We start from the raw sequence: 20,586 nt of genomic DNA, 5'->3' as shown, positions 1-20,586 counted from the left end.
CCCGACAATATCATAAACTACTGCAATAATATAATGAGCTTGATGTGCAGATTGTTCTCGTGGACATCAGTGGCTCCTCTCATCCCACCGAACACGCCTGGACATGTAATTGTTACTTGTGGATCGTTTAGATGGAAACCATACTTGCGTTTGTTCAACAATAAAGGCAAACTAGCACCTGATCCATCGGATCACATATTCACCAAGCAAGGCAATACCTGGTCCGATGGATCAGGTGCTAGTTTGCCTTTATTGTTGACCAAACGCAAATATGGCGACCATCTAAACGACATTCTCTTCTACCGAGGTATTAACATAAAACACTTCTGTATTTATGCATCGATTCATGAATAATTCTCTGTTTATCGAAAACAACTTAAAGAGCTTATTATTTTGCGTAGATATTCCTTTGCAATCTGAAGAGGCGTTTAATAGCATCATAACTTATATTTTATGCGTTTTCCTTATTCAGTTTTGCAATAGTTAGTATCTCTCCTAATGAGATCCATCCTCCTTCACAGCTGCCCGAAGTAGGATGGATATCATGAAAATGTGATTCATATTTAGTAAAAATAAATTTTTAGTTCCTTAAAAATACAGATTTTTTTCCCTTGAATGAATATATTCCCCGATCAGAGCATGACGGATTACACGTTCGTGCTACTATCAAAGAACTCTTATGATTGGACAAAATAAATTGTGCACGTCATTACGTAAATGATATACATCAGTTTGGTAACAGTGGCGTGCACAATTTATGCACAATGAATGCATTTCACGAAACATGCAATTCTCGCGTCATCGCATCTGGTTTTTTTCAGCGAAGGCGGTTTGAGATGTAATAGATTGAAAAGATTTCTAATCGAAATGCTGAAAAAAATGTTTAGCAATCTGGAATCATAGCAGTCTACTATGAAGAATAAAAGTAATAAACGTAAAACAATACAGATAATTTTACTCAATGCTAATTGAATTAATGATGAGTTGGTACGACTAGTTAGGATGAAAAATATTTCATAGAAAAAAAAGATAAACAAACTTCAATGATGTTTTCACTTTTAGATATGAACATCTTAACACGTGATAAAAAAAAACGTTGAAAATGCCGCTTATACCCAAAGTAAACAAAACTCAACAAAAATAAAAAGTTCCACATCTACTTCACCAGCATTCGTGGTCCTCACAGTAATAAAAAGTGATATCAGAAAGAAAAAAAAAATAATAATGAATAACTTCGACACCAACAAGTCAGATTGTCCTCGATGTGTGTTCCCACTTCAGTTTTCTCAAAAAATCATGAAGATCAATTTCTTCACCATTTGAAGGTCCATCAAATAATTGGTAATGATCTAAATGGATTTTCTCACTCTCGATCCACGGGTCATCTAGCCATGACATCTATCTTTCGAGACCCAAGCCTTGGATTTCGAAGATATTTGATTTTCCATCTTATGATCTGTTGGGTTTGCTCACCAGTGCTGAGTACGTTCTGCTTCTGCTTCACATCTGATTTATAGGTATTACTTTCAAAACTGTAACAATGCAACCAGCCTCTGGTCAGCATCCATTATGGTCTTTCACACTCACTGAACCAACTTCTCTTGCATTTCACCAACATTTGTTCTTTGGAACCACTTCCTTCGCCTTGTCTTCACAAAGTCTACAACCCTTAGCTGTTCAAGAACCGTCAACAAATGCTTTCTTATTTCTTTCTTGCCCGCACATGGCATTGATGTGTTATAGGTTTAGCAATCTTTTCTGAGTGAGTCTGATGCAAAAAAAAAAAGATGTCAATAAGAAACCAAAAGTAAGTTGTTGTTTTTTTTTTTTCATTCCAAGGGAATCGTGCTGCGATGTGTTGTCCCCCCCTCTTCTTTGTCTGATTTGCAAAATTAGCGAAGCAGAGTACGACATTTGAATGAACAAGGACATCTAAAATTAACCCAATCTCTCATCCTTGACCATATGTACAACATCGTGTCTCGTCTTCCATAAAACCCGGGAAGTTTTTAGCAACTAAACAAGTTACTACTTAAGACTGGCAATCCAAAGGAAAGGAAATTGTAAAGCACTCGGAACATTTGTGATTAACTGAATTTCAGTGACCTAAAAAAAACACCAAAAATAGCAAATTTGTTTGATAATAAAAGTATCGTTTGTTTCAAATAAATGACATTTAATGTTTCAATAGTAACTGGTTGTTTACATTTTAGTAGTTCAACCATAAGATGCTCCAGTTACTGCTACAAACCATATTATTCCAACCTGTGCCACATTTATTTTGTAATTTTGATTATGATTATTATTTTACGTGCTGCGAGAGCTAAGGACTGGTATCTTTTGAGTATCCTGTTTGTTTAGGGATATGTAAGCGTATCTAAAGCATGTAATGAGTTGGTTATCTCTTTTAAAGCTAAAAAATTACAATTGTAATCATGTGAACAAGTGCCATCATCTCCAAACTCATGCAGGTACCACACGCACCCATCTAAGATGCTTCTGTCGGTTGGTAGATATCGTATTAGCAAACATAATATGTTGACTAATAATGTGTTTGAAGAAGACAGTATAGCGGCTTGTGCAGATAACTGAAAAATGTTTTCTGAATGGTGGATTGTGTGTATAAAATATATGAAGGTCGCGATTACTTATCTCATCTCTTCGATGTAAAAATATCGTTTTGTTTGCTATGGATGGGCGTGATGTAATGTTTCTATGACATCGAGTTCCACTCAGTAGCAAGAACTGCGCTACTGCTTCCCAAACGTTTGATTTGTTTGATTTCAAAATTGCTTGAATAACTCTTTGAGATCCGCCAGTCTCTTACATTCCATTGATTGAAAAACACTGCCGTTGTATATATTCAGCGAAATACAATACGATCCTTTTTCAAAACAGAAAAATGCAAAGGTTTTCAAAAGTTAATGGTGTGTGAGCGGGGAGGGATCTTTTCAAAAAATCGTATTCTGAACACGTATGAGCACTGGGCCAACATCTATTGGTCTTAATGACGTTGGTCAGCGTTGGAAGGGAGGATATTTGTCGGTGTACAAACCGGTGAGAAAAGGCATGCGTATATCATCAAAATAACAAAAAGAGGAAAGTCTAAAAATTCAGTTTATTATTATTATTATTATTATTATTATTATTATTATTATTATTATTATAGTCAATAAACAAATATAAATGTTCCATCTTTAGAGCAAGAGTGTTTAAACAGTACAAAGTAAATAAACTGAAATTAATTTTAAAATGGAGTAAGTTTTAGCGAACGTTTTTAAGGGAATATATAATAAATAAGACCAATGATTAAGTAATCAATTTTATTCTTATTTAAGGCAATTTATAAAAAAAAAATAATTCTAAAATAATTAAATTTTAATTAAAATTTATTTGTAATCTAATGCGCATATTTCTTTCACAAATGTATCATTTTAAAAATTTTGTACAAATTAACAGAGAAATTATTGCACTTTAGGTGTATTTAATGACATAGGATAGACCAATAAAACGCATTTTCACGATTTGTTATTTAGAATAACATAGATCAAAATTATATTATTTTAGGAGATTTTTTTTTAGTATTGTTTAACTGCGTCATATTTGAGTGGCGCTCAACTCGTAGCGATGTCTTCTTGCTTTACGGCACAGTTACTAGAAAATCTGTACTTTTTTGGGAATAGCAGCATAAACTTACACTATCAGGTAGATTAAAATTACATCAGTTTAGGCGTTTTTTTTTTTTTTTGTTTTTGTTTGTTTGTTTTCCCTGGAGCCTGTTTCTCATTAATTTCTATTTAAATATACATTTTGACAATCATCAAAAAAAAAAAAAAAAAAAAAAAAAAAAGCTCTATTTACCTGTGTTTGCCATAGCAACGGAAGTGGCAGAAGCACGAGCGGGACCAGTACAGCATAAATAAGATGCCACGAAGCGTATAAGGTCGTTCCTATATTCATTGCGCGCTACCAGCACAGAATGCCCCTTCGGTACAGGTTGGACAGACCGCCTAGAAAACCCCCAAGTCGAGAGACCTTGCCAGACACGTCCTACTTCGAGCCGAACCTGTATTTGTCTGGTAATAGCATCAACTTGCAAACCTGCCTTTATGTCACACATCGTCATACGATGACGTCAGTAAAACAAGTTTCGTTGTGAACTGAAAGTGTTTGTGCTGACAGCGTGCGTGCGTAATTTATCTATTAGAGGCAGGAAAAGTTGTCTTGCCTCGTGACAAGTAAATAATTCAGATAACTTTACCTGTCAATGGGATCGTTGTGGACTGTGAAAGCAGCCATTGTAAACGATGCTTTAAGTCAAAGAGATCGACTCAGTTTTCGTTCTGGGTTGAACAGAAATGCAACTAACTTTCTCATAACGCTTGAGTGCTCGAAGAAAGTGAGAACAAGTTAAGCTGAGGGCTTGTAGATCATTAAAACGAATCACTTTTGGGGCTAACATTTCTTTTTCTGTTAATTCTAATTTCCTGCTGCATAAAAAGACATTAAAACTCAATTAATACACAAAAATTTGGGGGGGGGGGGGAGCTTCGAGACTAGAAAAACTGAAATGGAATGTTTTTCTGTTATCTATAAAAAATTCCCATCTTCCTTCCCCCTTCCCCGCTTTCCAGACATCCCCAAAACAAAAACATGCACTCTGACCTGATTTCCAAACTTTCATGACCCCATAAACAGACCCTCAGATGAACAAATCGAGGGATCCGTACATGCTGCAAGAGAATATCTAGGTCTTCGATCTTTAAAAACAGTTATGGAGAATAGCGTGTCATTTTTATCGAGTTTTCACCTTAAATCAGCATTTAAGGCACCAACATTTTTCTCCTCAGTCGTACAACTTATTTAAATAGAATATTATGACGTGTACACACTTTATTCATTATCATCTGTGGCATATATGATTTAGATTCGAATTGTTTTGCCTATTTTCAATCCACGCGTCATTCGATTTTAAAAAAAAAAAAAAATACAGACCAACAGCTGCATTTTGAGCGAAAATTTAATAAGTTTGCTATTTTGTAACTTTGCAAAGAAGTCAGATGTTGCGACAGTTCTTTGCCAAGTTCCAAAATAGCAAATTTCCTTAAATTCTGTCCGAGCAAACTGTTGTTCTGCATTTTTTAAAATCCGCTCTATGTAACTGTGCAAATGATCTGATTTAAAAGAAAACTAAAATAACTAGACATATTTCAGTAAGGATCATAAATGAACATTTTTACTCAATTCTGTCCACTCCGCGAGAAATTACGCTAACACCCAAATGAACGCATCCCATCCAACCAGGCTTGGTTGGAACAACATGGAGGCAACTACATCAATGCGACCTACTATTTAGTGCGTTAATTGCAGGTGTCTTCGGCTAGTTTGTGTGTGTTTTATAAGAGAGAAAACGCTGTTTCTGTGATTGAAAGCCCTTTCACCTGACTGACTAACCAATGACAGAGTTAAAAAGTTAACCAAAGAATGGCAATTACTGAGGCGGTCTCAACTAAACTAGGTTATTGCTTCGGGAATTCTCCAAATCTTTTCTTTTTGTAGCGATTTCTTCTCCTCTGTTTAGTGCTCACATCTGGATGATTAAACATAGCTGAAGACTTCATCTTATATCTATTCCCTGTTTTTAACACAAATTAAATATTGCAGTACTTTATTTAAAAAATAATGTCTGGTTTCCATACCAAAATCGTGCTGACCTTTTAGAGAAAAAAAAAATCGAAATTGTTCTTAAATGACGTGGCATTTTACAGAAATGCCTCATCACCGTCTTCTTTTCTTGGCAAATCTTAGAAAGCCCTACATACTCCCGAATACATTTTGGCTTCTAAAATTTCAATCAATCACGTATTCACCACGCACAAGCAAAGGGAAGTAAGTTCTCGCATTTTTCAAGTAATATGTCCTGTTCGAAGTGTCTTATTGTGATTTTCACGGAGCTTATACCTAGAATATCTGTTAAAATGGCCGAAACACAAATTACGAAGAAAATATCAACTGACTCAAGCGTTCAAATTCAAAACTGATCAATAACTGCCATATAACATTTCTCATCTCTGGAGCAAACATTATTTAAACATTATTTAAACATTATTATTGATAATACAACGATCTGAATCTACTAAACTTTGAACTGATTCCATTTTATGTCTTCTAAAAACATTTTAACCTGAACAAATAAAGCTGTAATTTTTTTTGTAGGAATTGGTTTTCTTTCTTACCGAATTTATGTTAAAAGTAGCTTTTTTTTTCTAGTGACGTAAAACGATTCTTATTAAAATACTTTAACATACTGCTGTTAAAGTATGTTTAACATAACTTTTGTTTTTATATCATTCTACTACGCATGCTCCTTTCTTCAACCATTGACGTATATTTGAACATAACACATACTGTTGCATGAGTTATGTTCGAATGCGACAATGGTTGAAGAAAGAGGATTAATTACTGTTTAATGAAGAGGATACGAAAACAAAAACTATCAATGTTTTGTTTTAATGTTCAGCAAAAGTACTCTCCAACTGTGCTGAAAACATCATTTTTAAATTTGTTACGATTTATGTTACGAAAGATTGTGGATGTTTTCCGGGCATTCTCCATTCTCAAACATCTGTTGAACTGGCTGAGTGTGTAGGGTGACCCTTCCTGCACGGAACCAATTTCCATTGCTCCTCCGTCCAGGTCTATGGCAGTTGTGCATTCCTTGTTGTTAAGAGACCAAAGCTTATAGGCTGAAGATCTGTAAAAATTCACAACATGAAGCTCCCTCTACATGCTCTGGAAATACTTGTAGAAATGAACTGCGTCTGGTTGCTTTCATCCCAAGACAGCTTTTCCAGTCTGACGACGTGGATGACCTAAGAGAGCATTCTCCGACAGGTCGCGGGTTTGAATCCCAGTATGGGAAAGTTTTTTTGTTTTGTTTTTTTACTAATATCTCTCACAGAGACAATAGAATTTCTAACCCAAGAATTTCCACCGAACAGTGGAATTATTCCAATTTGCAGTCACATCAGATTACTTCACATGGAAAGATAAAATATATAAACAACAGAAAGGAACAGCGATGGGCTCACCCTTATCACCGAACTTAGCCAACTTTCATCTTGAACACCTAAAAGATAGAATGTGGCTACGCTACTTCGATGGCGTCTTTGCAGTGTGCAGTCACACGAAACCTGAACTCTATTCATTTCTACGAAAACTCGACACCCTGCATCCTCGTATCAAGGTCACACTAGAAAAAGAATCATCAAAATTTATTTCCTTTCTTGATGTGCACATTAAGCGTAAACATGATGGATGGATCCATTTCCACTTCTGTCTACTGAAAACCAACTTTTTCAGGTCGTTACATCCATAATACATCAGCTCACCATCCATCTCAAAAATATGGCATCATAAAATCTTCAGTGCACACAACACACAACATTTGTTCTTTTGAAGAATTCCCAAAATAAGAATTGGAAATTATAAAAAATAAAAAAAAAATACTAAATGGATATAATCCAATAACAATCCAAAAAATAATGAACTATCTTCTACAATCAATCCAGACAAGAAGAAGCAGACAGGACTTCTAAACCATATATTAAAGGCATCTTTGAACGTGGCAAAAAGTATGAGAAAAATATCAACTCATTGCCACCCTTATATCTATCAGCCAAATTCACAACTTGCTTCCTTCTCCAAAAGACGAATTCTCACCAATGATGCCACTTGACGTATTCCAAGTACCATGTTCGTGTAACTTGTTTTACTATAGACAAACAGGAAGATCTATAAATAAATGCATCTCTGAACATCAAGACCACATCTGCCTTATAAAACGTCCCAAATCTGGCTTGCACAACGTGGAATCGAAAATGCTAACCACAGGATCCAATGACAAAACGCCAAGTTACTACATCGATCCACACATAAACATGAACGGTTATATAAAGAAAGCGTTGAAGCCTTACTTCATAGACCTAATCTTAACCGAAATTGTCTCCCTATTTCAAAAGTTTGGAAAATTGTTATCCTCGATTGTATTAAATAACTATCTGCCATATTTTAATTTAAATCATTTTAATTTCCTCACAACAATTTTTAATCCACTTACACGCGACTGTATACGTAGAGGGATGCTACTGAATTCAAAAAACGCTACTGTTTTTTTGAATTCAATTACTATTGTTGTCTGATGTCTTCTGATACATAAGACGAAATATTTACATAATAAAAAAGTTAATTATTGTGTCATACGTGTTATTCTATAGTAATTTCTGACACCCTTTCAGTTAGTCAGAACTTTTAAGCCTATCAGTGAGTATCACTTTGAATTTACATTTCTTCCGCATGTTGCCAAGTGGGCATTTGTGAATGCTGACTGTAACAAAAAAGAAAAGCAGTTTTGGTGGATTTCCTTGCACCAAAAGAAGTTCTAGAGGATAAAATTTCTTACATGATCGTATCATTTAAGACACAGTCATACACCCCCTGTCCAAAAAGAAACCGAACTTTTCGAAAATAGAAGGAACTAGTGGCGCCACCTGTTGTATCTTTTTGTTGTCAAAAGCGGGAACCTTCATTAGTGAACGGTCGGAAATGAGTTTCAAACAGAGAGCTGCGATTGACTTTTGTGTTAAATTTAGTAAACCTTTAACCGAAACGCGCATCAAATGCTTCAAAAAGTATACGGTGATGAATGCTTATCTCGTACTCAAGTTTACGAGTGGATTTCAAAGTGGTCGTGAGACGCTTGATAGATTTGATAGACGCTTGAATTGGGGATTCCAAAATCAACTGTGTACAACATTTTGACCGAGAGTTTGGGCCTTCGTAAATTGAATTCGTGATTTGTTCCCCACAAGTTGACCGACGACTAAAAACGTATCGAATTGAACAGTGCAACGACTTCATTAAAACTGCTCATAAAAAGGTTTTACGGGAAAAAAGTTTTGAGCGCTAGTAAGGACTCAGACTTCCTTGAAACGATCGTTACTGGTAATGAAACGTCACCAGTAACGTGTTTTGAGTATGAGCCCGAAGCAAAGCGCCAGAGTGCTGAGTGGAGACCACCAGAAGAGGGACATCCGAAAAGAAATCTCTTGGAGAAGTCAAAAGTAAAGACAATGCTGATTTTTTTCTACATTCCAAGAGCATTATCCACAAAGAATTCGTTCCACCTGGCCAAACGGTCAATGGTGAGTTTTATCTCGAAGTTTTGAAGGGACTGATAGCGATAACTCGTCGAATACGGCATGAATATCATGACGATCGACCGTTCGTCAAAACGCATTGTCACTCTTGGCACTATAACTCGGCTTGTAATGAAACAAATGTAATAAACAGTTGATACAACACTAATGAAGGTTGCCGCTTGCGAAAACAAAAGGATACAACAGGTGGTGCCAATAATTTCTTCTTTTTGCAAAAAGTTCGGTTTCTTTTTGGACAGAGGGTGTATAAGAAATCTTAAACATAGTTTGGTGAGTTCGTGCGAAGAATACCCCAGCTTGATCGGCAGTTTCATTTCGTAATTCACTAGTGGGCTATTAAAATACGTTGTTAAAAATAAACATGAATGAGAGTACCTCACAGAAAAAGCTTGGAGAATGGCATCCAATGCATGTTCTAGGTGATTTCTATATTCAGTTTAGATTATATGCTGTCCTAACAAAGTGGGCCTCAGGTCATTCACTGACAGTGTGTCATTGTGTTGGATCCCTATCTGCAAATTTACTTACTAATTCCAGATAAACTATTGTACGTCCACAGTTCAGAGAACCGGAGCTGGCAATGTGCCAAGAATAGTCAATTCATGCTGAAGGAGAGAAATGTACGAATTGATCACCAACACGCGAAATCACGTGCTTTTACGTAAATTTTCCAACTGTTGTACAAGCCAAATAATTACCACTTTAAGAACTAGAATTTTCATTTAAAAAAATGCTAATTTTCGGACGTATAATAATAAACACTCATCCCAAGAAACGCATTGATTACCCTAATGTCGGAATGGAGTCTTCTTCTGACATGCGCAGAAGTGTCGAAGGGACCTCTGGGCGTAGATTATAACTCTGTATTTTTATTCAAATTCTTTATTTTGTAATGATCATCTCTGCAAACCTCAGATCCTTGTCATAGGCTATCTGATTACTGTAGTGTTTAGTTGATTTTACACACTGTAGCGCTTAGATCATACAAGCATCAAGATCATCCATAACCAATGCGCTAAACACGGATCGCCTTGCTACTCTCCAGTGGGCTGAAAACAACTTGACGAACTTACATGTGACCAAAATACAGTTCTTTTGTTTTCCATAAGACCCCACTTTACTCCCTTTGCTTTTGATAACACAGATCTCCAGTCAAGACCCGATTTCTCCTCTTGGAATGGCTCGAAGGGGCCTCGAAGGAATGACTCGAAGGGTATCATCAACCTTTACTGAAATCCATGCCCTGCTTAGTCTCCAAGAAATTGATGTTCTTTTTGTTCGACAGAAAACACACTTATGTCTCCCGATATTATACGACTTTCAAAATACTTGACCTGAAAATCCTATTCTCATATTTGGACTGGCGCATAAAAACCGCTCAGTCGCTATCAACAATAAACCCTTGGATTTAAATCAAATCTAGAATATGAATTACCTTGATGTCTGCTTCTCAACTGAAAGGTTGTTGTTTTGATTTACAGCTGAAGCAACTTAAGCTAACAAGCCAATGCAACAAGTCTTTTAACTAAGTGCATTCTTCTGGTCGATTTGTCCGTTTTGCAAGAAGAGAAGACTTCTACCACCACCACCAACATGTGAGATCGACTAACTCACATTCAGGGGAGCAGTGGCGCACTCAGGATTTAATTCAGGATTTAATCAGGATTGGCCGAGCACTCAAGATTTAAATGTTTTTTGGGGGGGAGGGGAGTTGAGTAGACGATTTGAGAATACACACTACGCATTGCATACGAGCTATGACCGAGCATTTGCAGTGATCGCCAATACATGATACCCGTGATCTCCTCTGGTTCGGCTCGGGCAAACGAGCGCCCGAGCACTACCTCGTTCGCCTTGCGTTCACAGCGGTCAGGATTCCCAAGCTATAGGGTATTCCCACCTTATGTGACCACTAATTCATAAGTAGCATAAAAATAGAAGGCACGACACAACATAAATTTAAAAAAAAAAGAGAATTTTAATAAGGGAAAGATTTTTGGAAATTTTTCTAGTATATTTTTCCTTTTTCTTTTGGAGGGGGCCAGGGCCCCTTGTCCCCCCTCCCTGAATGCGCCAATGCAGTGGAGAAGCCCTTATAAAAGTTCTTTGCATCCTAGACGGCATTCGACTCAAAGTCCACCCTCGATATTGGACTGAACTAGGGAGCTCTCAGTTGAGTTGGCAGATCTCATACGGAGGGGGACAGGAGTTTTCTTCCCGCAAACAAGGCCAGAAGAATTTATATATGTAACACAGTGGACCCATAGCCTCAGTACCCCCAGATAACAGCAGTTCCATAAACCATACATCTACCTGAAAATTCTGGGTGCTGACCAAACCTGGAGATGCTCTGCCAATCATTATCCATCTTCAGAGCAGCTTTTGCTTCTGTACCTTCCTGTACACAGATGCAATTTCACTGAACTAGCATCCGATATTGCTTCATTTGTCATTAACATATCAAAACAAGTGCACATCATACACTCATTATCCATCCACACTCCAATTGTTAATTAATCCAATTATTCTTTTTCTCAGTCATTCCATCTCTCTCTCTCTCTCTCTCTCCTGTACCCTTTGCGGTCACAAGCCCATATCATGACAGAGGATGCAAATTTCACCGAACATTACAAGCATTCTTTATCAAATGCTTCTTGCCTAAGATGCTAAACACGTATCCCTTGATGACCATGGGATACGTGGTTTAAAAAGTTGCTAAAAAGTACCTTTTTCCAGTCCTCTTTACCACACTACAATCTTTGCTTATGCATCGCACTCTAGCTACCTTTTGCTTGGAAGTCATAACGCACTTTCCAAACAACGACGCAGTACACAACCTGCCAAAGTTAATCAAAACGGACATAAATGGAATCATCTACACTTTCTGCTTATCCTGCTCATCACAGTGCTTCTTCTATCATGAAGAGGGTCACATTAGGAAACACTGTCCCTATATTTCCAGTGATTCGTCGACAAATATCCCAGTCCAGAATAGCAAACCAGTTGAACAGAACAACATCGTACGTGAAGAAAATCAAAGCCTAGGAAAAAGTAAACCGAAAATCCCGAACTGGAAAAGACAAGGTTCACATCGATCTTTAACACCTGCCGAGTAATAAGATCCAAATCTCTGATAACGAAGTCTCACAGCACTCAACACTTAACAAACAGCATGAAAACACGGACCCTCCTAACAGAGATGACCAGGATGAACAAATAATAAGCAATTCGCCGGACACAATAACCACAATTACCAAGCCAGCTTTCCACTAATTCAGAAATTCATTTGATAGAAGAAACCAGAATGGCTGTTCATCACCTGCAGCCAGCCATGGAGGAACAGAGTTCCCAGATGATGAGGAAACTGTACTTCCACATGAAGAGGAAGAAGCTGAGGATGAACTTCTCCACATTGAGGGTCCCCCTAACCATGAAGCAGCTGTCATCCTTCATACAAAAAGTGCGAGGTTTCCCCCTGACAAATTAATTATAGCTCTTAAATGCACCACAAGCATCCCAGAACTTGTATCTCAATTTCAGGATCTACACTCGAAATTGAAATGTAAAAAGAGCAGAGCAGAGGTTAATAGGAGTAAGCGAATTTACTACTTAATTAATGGGCTACAAACACAGTACCAGGACCAATATTAGATTAAACCTACAATCAAACTTTCATAAATCATAATGTCTATAAGCCTTTTCTCTCTCAATGCAAGAGAATGTGCCTCTGCTCTACGCAACAGAATAGTCATTGACCAAGTACAGAAATATCATATAGACCTAATACTTCTGCAAGAAACAAATATCAGCTCCTCATCCAATTTATCTAGAAAATGGGTGGAGTAGCCTTATGACCTACAGCCCTCTGCAACCCAACAACACCATGAGCCAGGGTTAGCTGAGGGGTACATCATCGATCTCCCTACAAACTGAAAGTGATTGCGGAAATACCAGGATAAGACTCGTATGCTCACATAAAAGCATAGAACCATAATACCCTGCATGTGTTCAATATCTACATACCACAACAGAATGATCTCGCATCACATATCTTGACTTCATTCAAAACCATCTTTCCAGTATTGACCAAGAACTTACCATAATAGCTGGAGATTTTAACTGCACTCTTGACCAAAAAAAATGACAGATTTCAATGTGCTGAACATCATAGCTTGGTAAAAAACAAACTTCAAACATTGGTAAACGATAATGAACTCATTGACATCTGGCATCAACCACATAAGAGGTCCTACAAGTGGAGATTGGCAATCACAGCAACTAATAGGCCTCTCTCCCAAGCATTTTACATGATTATACTTTGGATTAACTAGAGGATTAATCCTTTATACAGATTAATACGGCGTTTACCGTATTTGGTGCAACTGCAATATGCCTTATTTTGGCCAGACGGACAAATCTATTGAATTACGTCTAGAGCAGTGTTTCTCAACGTGTGGCCCCACAGGAGGAAAATTTGAACATTTCAGAGGGCAATTAGAAAATGATATTGCATACGTCACCGCATCACTAAAACACTCACCATTGTCGGCGAAGGGGGGGACATCAAAATCTTCGAGGCGTTGAGGTTGGTCATGATCCAAAAAAACGTTGAGAAACACTGGTCTAGAGGAACACAAAAGAGACGTCCCATATGGCAGAACAAGAGCAAGTGCTCTGTCGAACCATGTCTTGAATTCAGCTGACACTGATGAGGAAAACTCTTTTATTCATCCAGTCTTCTGGAAGAGATCAGAAAATATCTTTCAATGCTATGATGAAACTAGAATCTAATGAAACGTCCTCCATCAAGTACATCTCAACACCAACCTCAGCTATAATCTCACAGACTGCCATTGGGCTGCTATCCAACTTTGGTGTTCACGAAAACTTGAATGCATGTGCACACCCAACAATGAAGAGATACGCAGAATAGATTCAAACGTTAATACGTTAACACTTAATTGTGTAGATATTTTTATCTCTCGGCTTATAGTAATTGAATTTATTAAAAAAAATCAGCTAATGCCTTTTTATTCCCATGCAGGGAGTAGGTGAGGCCGTTTTAGCCCTATCTAACTTTTGGAGACTGAGTGGGCAGTTCAATCTCCACTGGTATCCAATCAGAGATAGCTGGCCCAAGGCTATCACTAATTAAGTGGCATGCAGTGAACAGAGACAGCTCATCAAGTGATGCCATCTCGTGGTCCCTAATGCTAACACTTGTATTTAATGTCTGAAATAATGTGGGTTCTATTGTCGATTTTCCTGAGTTGACGAAAAACCTAAGTTTCCAGAGAAAAAAACCCGCTTTCCCATGCTAGAGATCAACTAATTCGGGAACAGGTCGAAAAAAGGCTTAGAAAATTTTCTTCGTCTCCGACTAGTTTCGAAACCAAGAAGTCTTCCTTCGTGCGATCAAGTGTCATGGTGTGCAAACGCCACATCCAGTGAGCTACACAGGCTCATGTATGAGTTCTAATTTTCTCATGTTTAAACTACGAGAATAGTTTTGTTGTTTTTTTTTATGACTGCTTCTCAAGAAATAAGGTTTTTTATTTATTTATTATTTTTTTATTTCGATGCCTATTGTCCCCACAGTACATGTTCCATCAATTCCAAATATCAACTATTTTAGCCTGCTGCAATCAAACCTGCATTCTAGAAGCTTTACAAGGATGTAAGTTAACATCCTTGAATATGATGCACGCATGCCCAATACACCACCCACACCGTTCCACTAACCAGCCCTCAACCTCTTAGCATTACCATTGAATCTTTGTTGACTTTTTTTTCCCACAGTGAACAACACGTACCACCCACCCAAATGAAGTCACATTGACTTCCCGCATATTACCAGTGTAAGATCATATCACAGAAGCCAAACTGATGTCCTTCAAGCAGCAGTTATGGATCCATATCAACCGGTATATACGAAAAAACTCCAGTTTTTCAATATATACACATGGAAGTACTCATTGTCATAAATACGTCACGGAGAAGATAACATCCGACAAAGCATGAAAACGAATGTCTCCACACAAAATTCCGAAATTAGCATGTGTTGCTATGTTTTACCTTTCAGTGGGAATAGCGCAACTTACTAAACTTCCCGCTCGTTTCAGGTTTGGGAATTAATCCATTTCGAAAATCGGACTCTTTCCCTTCCAACAACCGGTTCTTTAGCATGGTAGCTTATGGGAGACCGCAGCGGACGCACTAATGCGTGAACGGGTACCTCGTGTTCGTTCGCTACTGGAAGAGACGTCACCGGAAGGGGGATAAAACGGAAGTAACATCAGGTTGACGTCACTGTGACGCTGGGCTCTCTCTCCGGCTGCAAGTAGGATAGCAGCCGTGGTCTCCGTACGTCTCTGATTACGATACGGTCGCTTGCGCAAATATGCGGTCGACCACACGCGGCTTGTTTACCGAGGCTCCCTATCTTGCTTTGGACGGTGTTTGACTCCATTGGAAAATTGCAAGACAATTGCATGCTTAGGTTAGGTTAGGTTAGGTTAGTTCTTAAGTTCTTAACTAATAGGTTTTATATGTGCTGACATCCAGCAAAAATGCTTCTGATTTGTGTTATAGCTGTTTTCTTTGTATCCTACGTACGTTCAGTTCTTCTGGTAAAGGAATATCCATTTCAAATCGGCGGCCGCCATTATTCCAGTAGCGCAAAGCTAGTATTCTCTAAATATCGGTGCGTCAGTGTGACGGCTACCTGATGTAACATCTGCTTCATTCCACTCACTTCCGCTTGCGGATGAGGACTAGGCGCCTGCTAACGCATCGTGACGTGCACAGCGGTCTCCCATAGACTTCAACGTTAAAAAACAGACCGTTGAGTCCTTTCTAAAAGTGGATTAATTCAAAAACTAATGATTATCCGTATTTCCATTTGGTTGCACTGTGACATTCCTCTTTACGTAATTTTCTACGTCATTGAGCACTCTATTGCTTACGTTTCACTTGCATTTTTACATAACATTAACGAAGATTTTGTAATAATGCGGTTATTAACTACATACGCAGTTAACAGGAGATCGAACTACCACTGAAACCTAATACCAGAGGTTTGTTTTTATAAGCAATTGTTAAATGCTTCTTACCTCTAAAAAGGCTGTCGTACATGCACAGCGGCATAGTATAAGTTTCCGCCATTTAATGCTTCTGCTAAAACATCAGCACATATTTTCAGGAGCAAGATAATAACAAATATTTGTTTAAAAGCCACTTTTAATTTTCTGCCTAACGTCTGCTTCTTTTTGCTCTTGGATGTGAAGCCTACTACTTGGAGGCAGCGCCATCTACTTTTTACCGTTCTACAGTATGAAGTAGCGATAGGGAAATATATTATTGCTATTTATTTGCAGGAAGGTTTTTAATTATTATTTAATATTAATATGAGTAAGCAAACAAAACAAAACAAAATAAATATTTTGCTTTTGATACCAGTAGAATAAAATGAATGGTGGAGATTAGCTTGAATAACATTGTCAATCAACGATATCTTCTTTAATGTTTTCTGCATATTCTAATTTATAGTTTATTTCTATTACTTTTAATTTATACTTGTTAAATGTTATTCCACTGCCTCGTTTAGTTTGTCTGAAGTGTTTGTGTTGTTGTAAGTTTGGCATTTGGTAGATGGTTGCCTCTTCGTTTGTTGTGAATACTTCTGTGTCCACAACAAATTATCAATAAAATGTGCATGTTGTCTATATATTCCTTCAGATAAGTTTGCAGGGTCAGTCAGTATTTTTGAATGCTCCTGATGTTGATATAGAGAACAAACAATCCTTTTCTTTGGCCAGTCTTTTGTTTCCATTCAGTTATGGAGTTTAGAATGTGGCAGCTGTCATGTTCCAGAGTAATTAGATCTACTTGGCGGTCTGAGTTCATGTGGGTTGATGGGCGGGTATGCTGTTCCCTTCTTTAAGACTCATCAGTGTTCCTTTTACTGTGGCAGCCTGCTGAGATATTCTATGGATTTTATTTGGATTTACTTTGCATCTTGTGTCTTCTTAAAGGAATATTTCACTGTCTTTTACCCATATAAACAGGGGCGGCTCGTGCATAGGCACTGCAGAACTGCAGCACCCCCAATTTTTCTCGATATATAAATATATTTATTAATGTATTTATATTTGCTTGTAATATTTAATTTTATGATCAACAGTCCTATACAATTATCTTATTTTGTATAAAAAATAATAAAAATCCATCTTGTAGCACTTAGGAGGGCGAAGGACGCTTGCAGTACTCTGTTTACCACAGTGTCATATTGCTACGCGCACAAGCATATGCACGTCATAGTGAGATGCGAGCTATTATCACAATGCGGCACTGTCCGTCGCGCAGTTCCACTATTGTTTATATGCAGTTTGCGCCAGTAGTAGAGTGTTCGTAGTGCTTATCGTCTTTACTCCGTCTCTTTAAATATTTGGACATTACAATTAAAGGATTTAATTCTAATATCCAAAAATTGTAAATCCATTCCTTTAATTGTAATTAAAGGAATGGATTTTATTTTTAAATAATTTTGAATTATACTAAACTGTGTAATTTTATCGATAATAAACAATATTTTTTCATGAAACAAAACAAGAAGAATATATTTTATTTTTAATTAATTTTGAATTATACCAAACTGTATAATTTTATCGATAATAAACAATATTTTTTCATGTTTAATTTTTTTTAATTTTTACCATCATTTTGATATTTTATCCAAACACGTATACACTGTACTTACAGTGTGCATGTATATTTCGAAAGTTGCAGCATCCCCCACGATCACGAGCCGCTGTTGCATATAAAGTGGTCTGTTTTTTTTTTTTTTTCTATTTTTACTTTCCTTACGGTAGAATAGTTGCTGACAATATGCTGTTAAGTACTCGGACAGGTAGGTTATACATCAATGCTGAATTCTTTTAAGAGTACGAAATTTTCGAAATAAGACCACATCAACGCATTTCTAAAATCTATCTCCGCTGTTATGTTATAGGTATTTTTGAAATTTAACTGCCAGGCAGTCAAAAGAAATAAAAACATACGTGTTTACTATTTTTATCTTAACGGGAAAAAGTACTCCCTTAAATGTGAATCCGCGTGTGCTTCTCATACAACGAGCAGCCGGTCAATATTTATCAATCAATGTAACAGTCAATGTTTACCTCAAGTTATCTTGTTTACCTTGCTGCTTGTCCTTGAATTATTAGGAATCAACTAAATATTATTAATGCCTACATAAAACGCAGCAATTACCGTTTTAAATTACTCTCTAAGTGATATAAATATAAAGATAATTTAACGAATATTAAGAAGTTTATGCATCGCTATTTCTGCTGTCAAATTAACTAGGAATGTCCAGTCTTCACCCAGAGGGTATTTTTTTTCCTCAACGTATTGCTTAAACAGGACTTACCAAGTTACAGCAAATACTTTATCAATAATTACGTCATCCTTGCAATGAAAACAATTTACAAATACCCAAATTATTCAGGAAGATATTTCGTTATGTACTTTCGGATTCGAATACGGTTATTTAACTCTTTATCAATAATAAGTACGTAATCATAACTTTAAGTCATAATTATGTGATAATACCGACACATTTGTGTACTAATAACTTTACGTAATATTACTTGTAATTACGTCATAAACACTTTTAACTTACCAAATTGTCGTATTAGAACTCCAAATACCCATATATTCATGGATTATTTGATACAGAACTATATCGTATTCCTTAACGGATTTTCTTATGTTGCCGCTACAAAAACTGTAAATCAACTAAATGACATAGTACGACTTATCTGAAAACCTCCAGCTTCTTTTCATTAAATACGTAAATTTAAACACTGTCAACCGAGCAGTACACATCGAAACAGTATTTTACAACTGCGAGAACAGTGACAACGCTTGCGAGAACTAGACTGCCTAATTAGACCACGATACATTTACAATCAGATAGTAATACGGTTACTGCCAGTCAAATGGTAAAAAGAGTGTCTCTCCCACGACTACAGACTCATGTTAGTTTATTTTTCCCCTTTATTTTATTTGCTTCAAATCGTTCAAGGATTTGAATCTTATAGGATTCAAACTGGACTCTGTGCTGGCTAACCAGGACTTCAATTTCCCCAAAACTATGTTGCCACACCTTGCAGTATGACAGGATGCATTTGCATTGATACTCAAATCAGTTATTTCCACAGAACCGCAAGTATATTCAACACAGGAAAAGAAGTATTAACAATGTCAACATGGCGTTTTACTGACGCTACTACAAGGGCCCTTTAAAACCAGTAGTATCTTCATCTCATAAGACTATTGTCGCTAAACTTACTCAGTTAAGTATGGCATCATATAACTCAAGCAGTTAACCTACTTCCTCTCTAGAAGTTGGTTAACTGTGACTGCGTCATACGTGTCCTCAAGTATACAATGTATTTTAGTACAATTGCATCGTCACACTTCCTAGGAATTCACAAAATTGTGAAAAATACATTTAAAAAAAAAAACCGTTTGTTTTCTTAGGACAGATACTAATGGTAAAAATTCTTATCAAATAGAAGAATAGTAACCAAGCAACGGAAACAAAATCTTGTTACAGTTACTTCAAACATTCCTGTTTAAAATTCAAATAAATTGAAGTATTTTTAAAATAATTAGGAAAAAGAATTGTTCAGTTAAGAACAAACATAAAATATTTAGAATTTTAAAGACATCCGGTTAATTTTTTTAAAAATTAAATATGCTACTAGAGGGCAGCACTGTCCATGGGATAGACATGTATGTATGGATACAAAAGATCTAATACATGGATGTCCAACCTTTTGGCTTGCGTAGGCCACATGGAGTGAAGAGGAAATGTCTTGGGCCGCATATAAAATGTATAATATAGTTAATGTGTATAAATAACAAAACTTTCTTTATTTTTTTAAATTTTTTATCATAACATTAAGAAAAAGAGGGCAGCATATCAGAAATATTTGATCTCTTCGTATATTTCATTCTTTAAAATAATTGTTCACAAATGTACTTACCACCGAAAAGCAATGATATGAATAGAACGCGATTTTGAAGGGAAGGATATTTTTTTCTGGGAAGATAGGTCTTATAACAATCTAGCAAAGAGACATGTGATCAAAGTTTTCTTTGAGTTGAATAGCTGATATTCCTGAAAATTCGAATATAATGCATTTATGTCGACTGAAAATGGAGTCGCAAATATATATTAAAAAAAAAATTGATAATCTAATTCGGTCTCCATGGAGGCGCTGTTGTGTAATAATAATGAGAATAAGAATTTAGAACAAAAATAAAACCCTGTGGCATATAAAATTGATTTATTTTTATT

General features: G+C 36.7%; 1 protein-coding gene across 2 annotated transcripts in view; it reads right to left on the bottom strand.

Moving 5' to 3' along the window:
- The window catches only part of LOC150095724 (Na(+)/citrate cotransporter-like), a 31,644-nt gene extending 15,164 nt beyond the window's left edge, over positions 1 to 16,480 (bottom strand). The window contains exon 1 of one of the 2 annotated variants that reach the window (XM_090410304.1): positions 16,331 to 16,480. Coding sequence is in view for 1 of the 2 variants with exons in the window: in XM_090410303.1 (XP_090266429.1) it covers positions 3,862 to 3,960 (99 nt within the window). In the remaining variant the exon portion in view is untranslated. Of the gene's footprint in view, positions 1 to 3,861; positions 4,060 to 16,330 lie in introns of those variants that run through there. The other variant, XM_090410303.1, reaches the window with a different exon arrangement.
- Positions 16,481 to 20,586: the final 4,106 nt, after the last annotated feature.

This window comes from Typopeltis vanoorti, chromosome 20, assembly GCF_054136105.1.
Source record: "Typopeltis vanoorti isolate ZY-2024b chromosome 20, IOZ_Tvanoo_1.0, whole genome shotgun sequence".
NCBI classification, from domain to species: Eukaryota; Metazoa; Arthropoda; class Arachnida; order Uropygi; family Thelyphonidae; genus Typopeltis; species Typopeltis vanoorti.
Note: the sequence above shows the minus strand (reverse complement) of the source record. Positions and strands in the feature narration are given on the sequence as shown.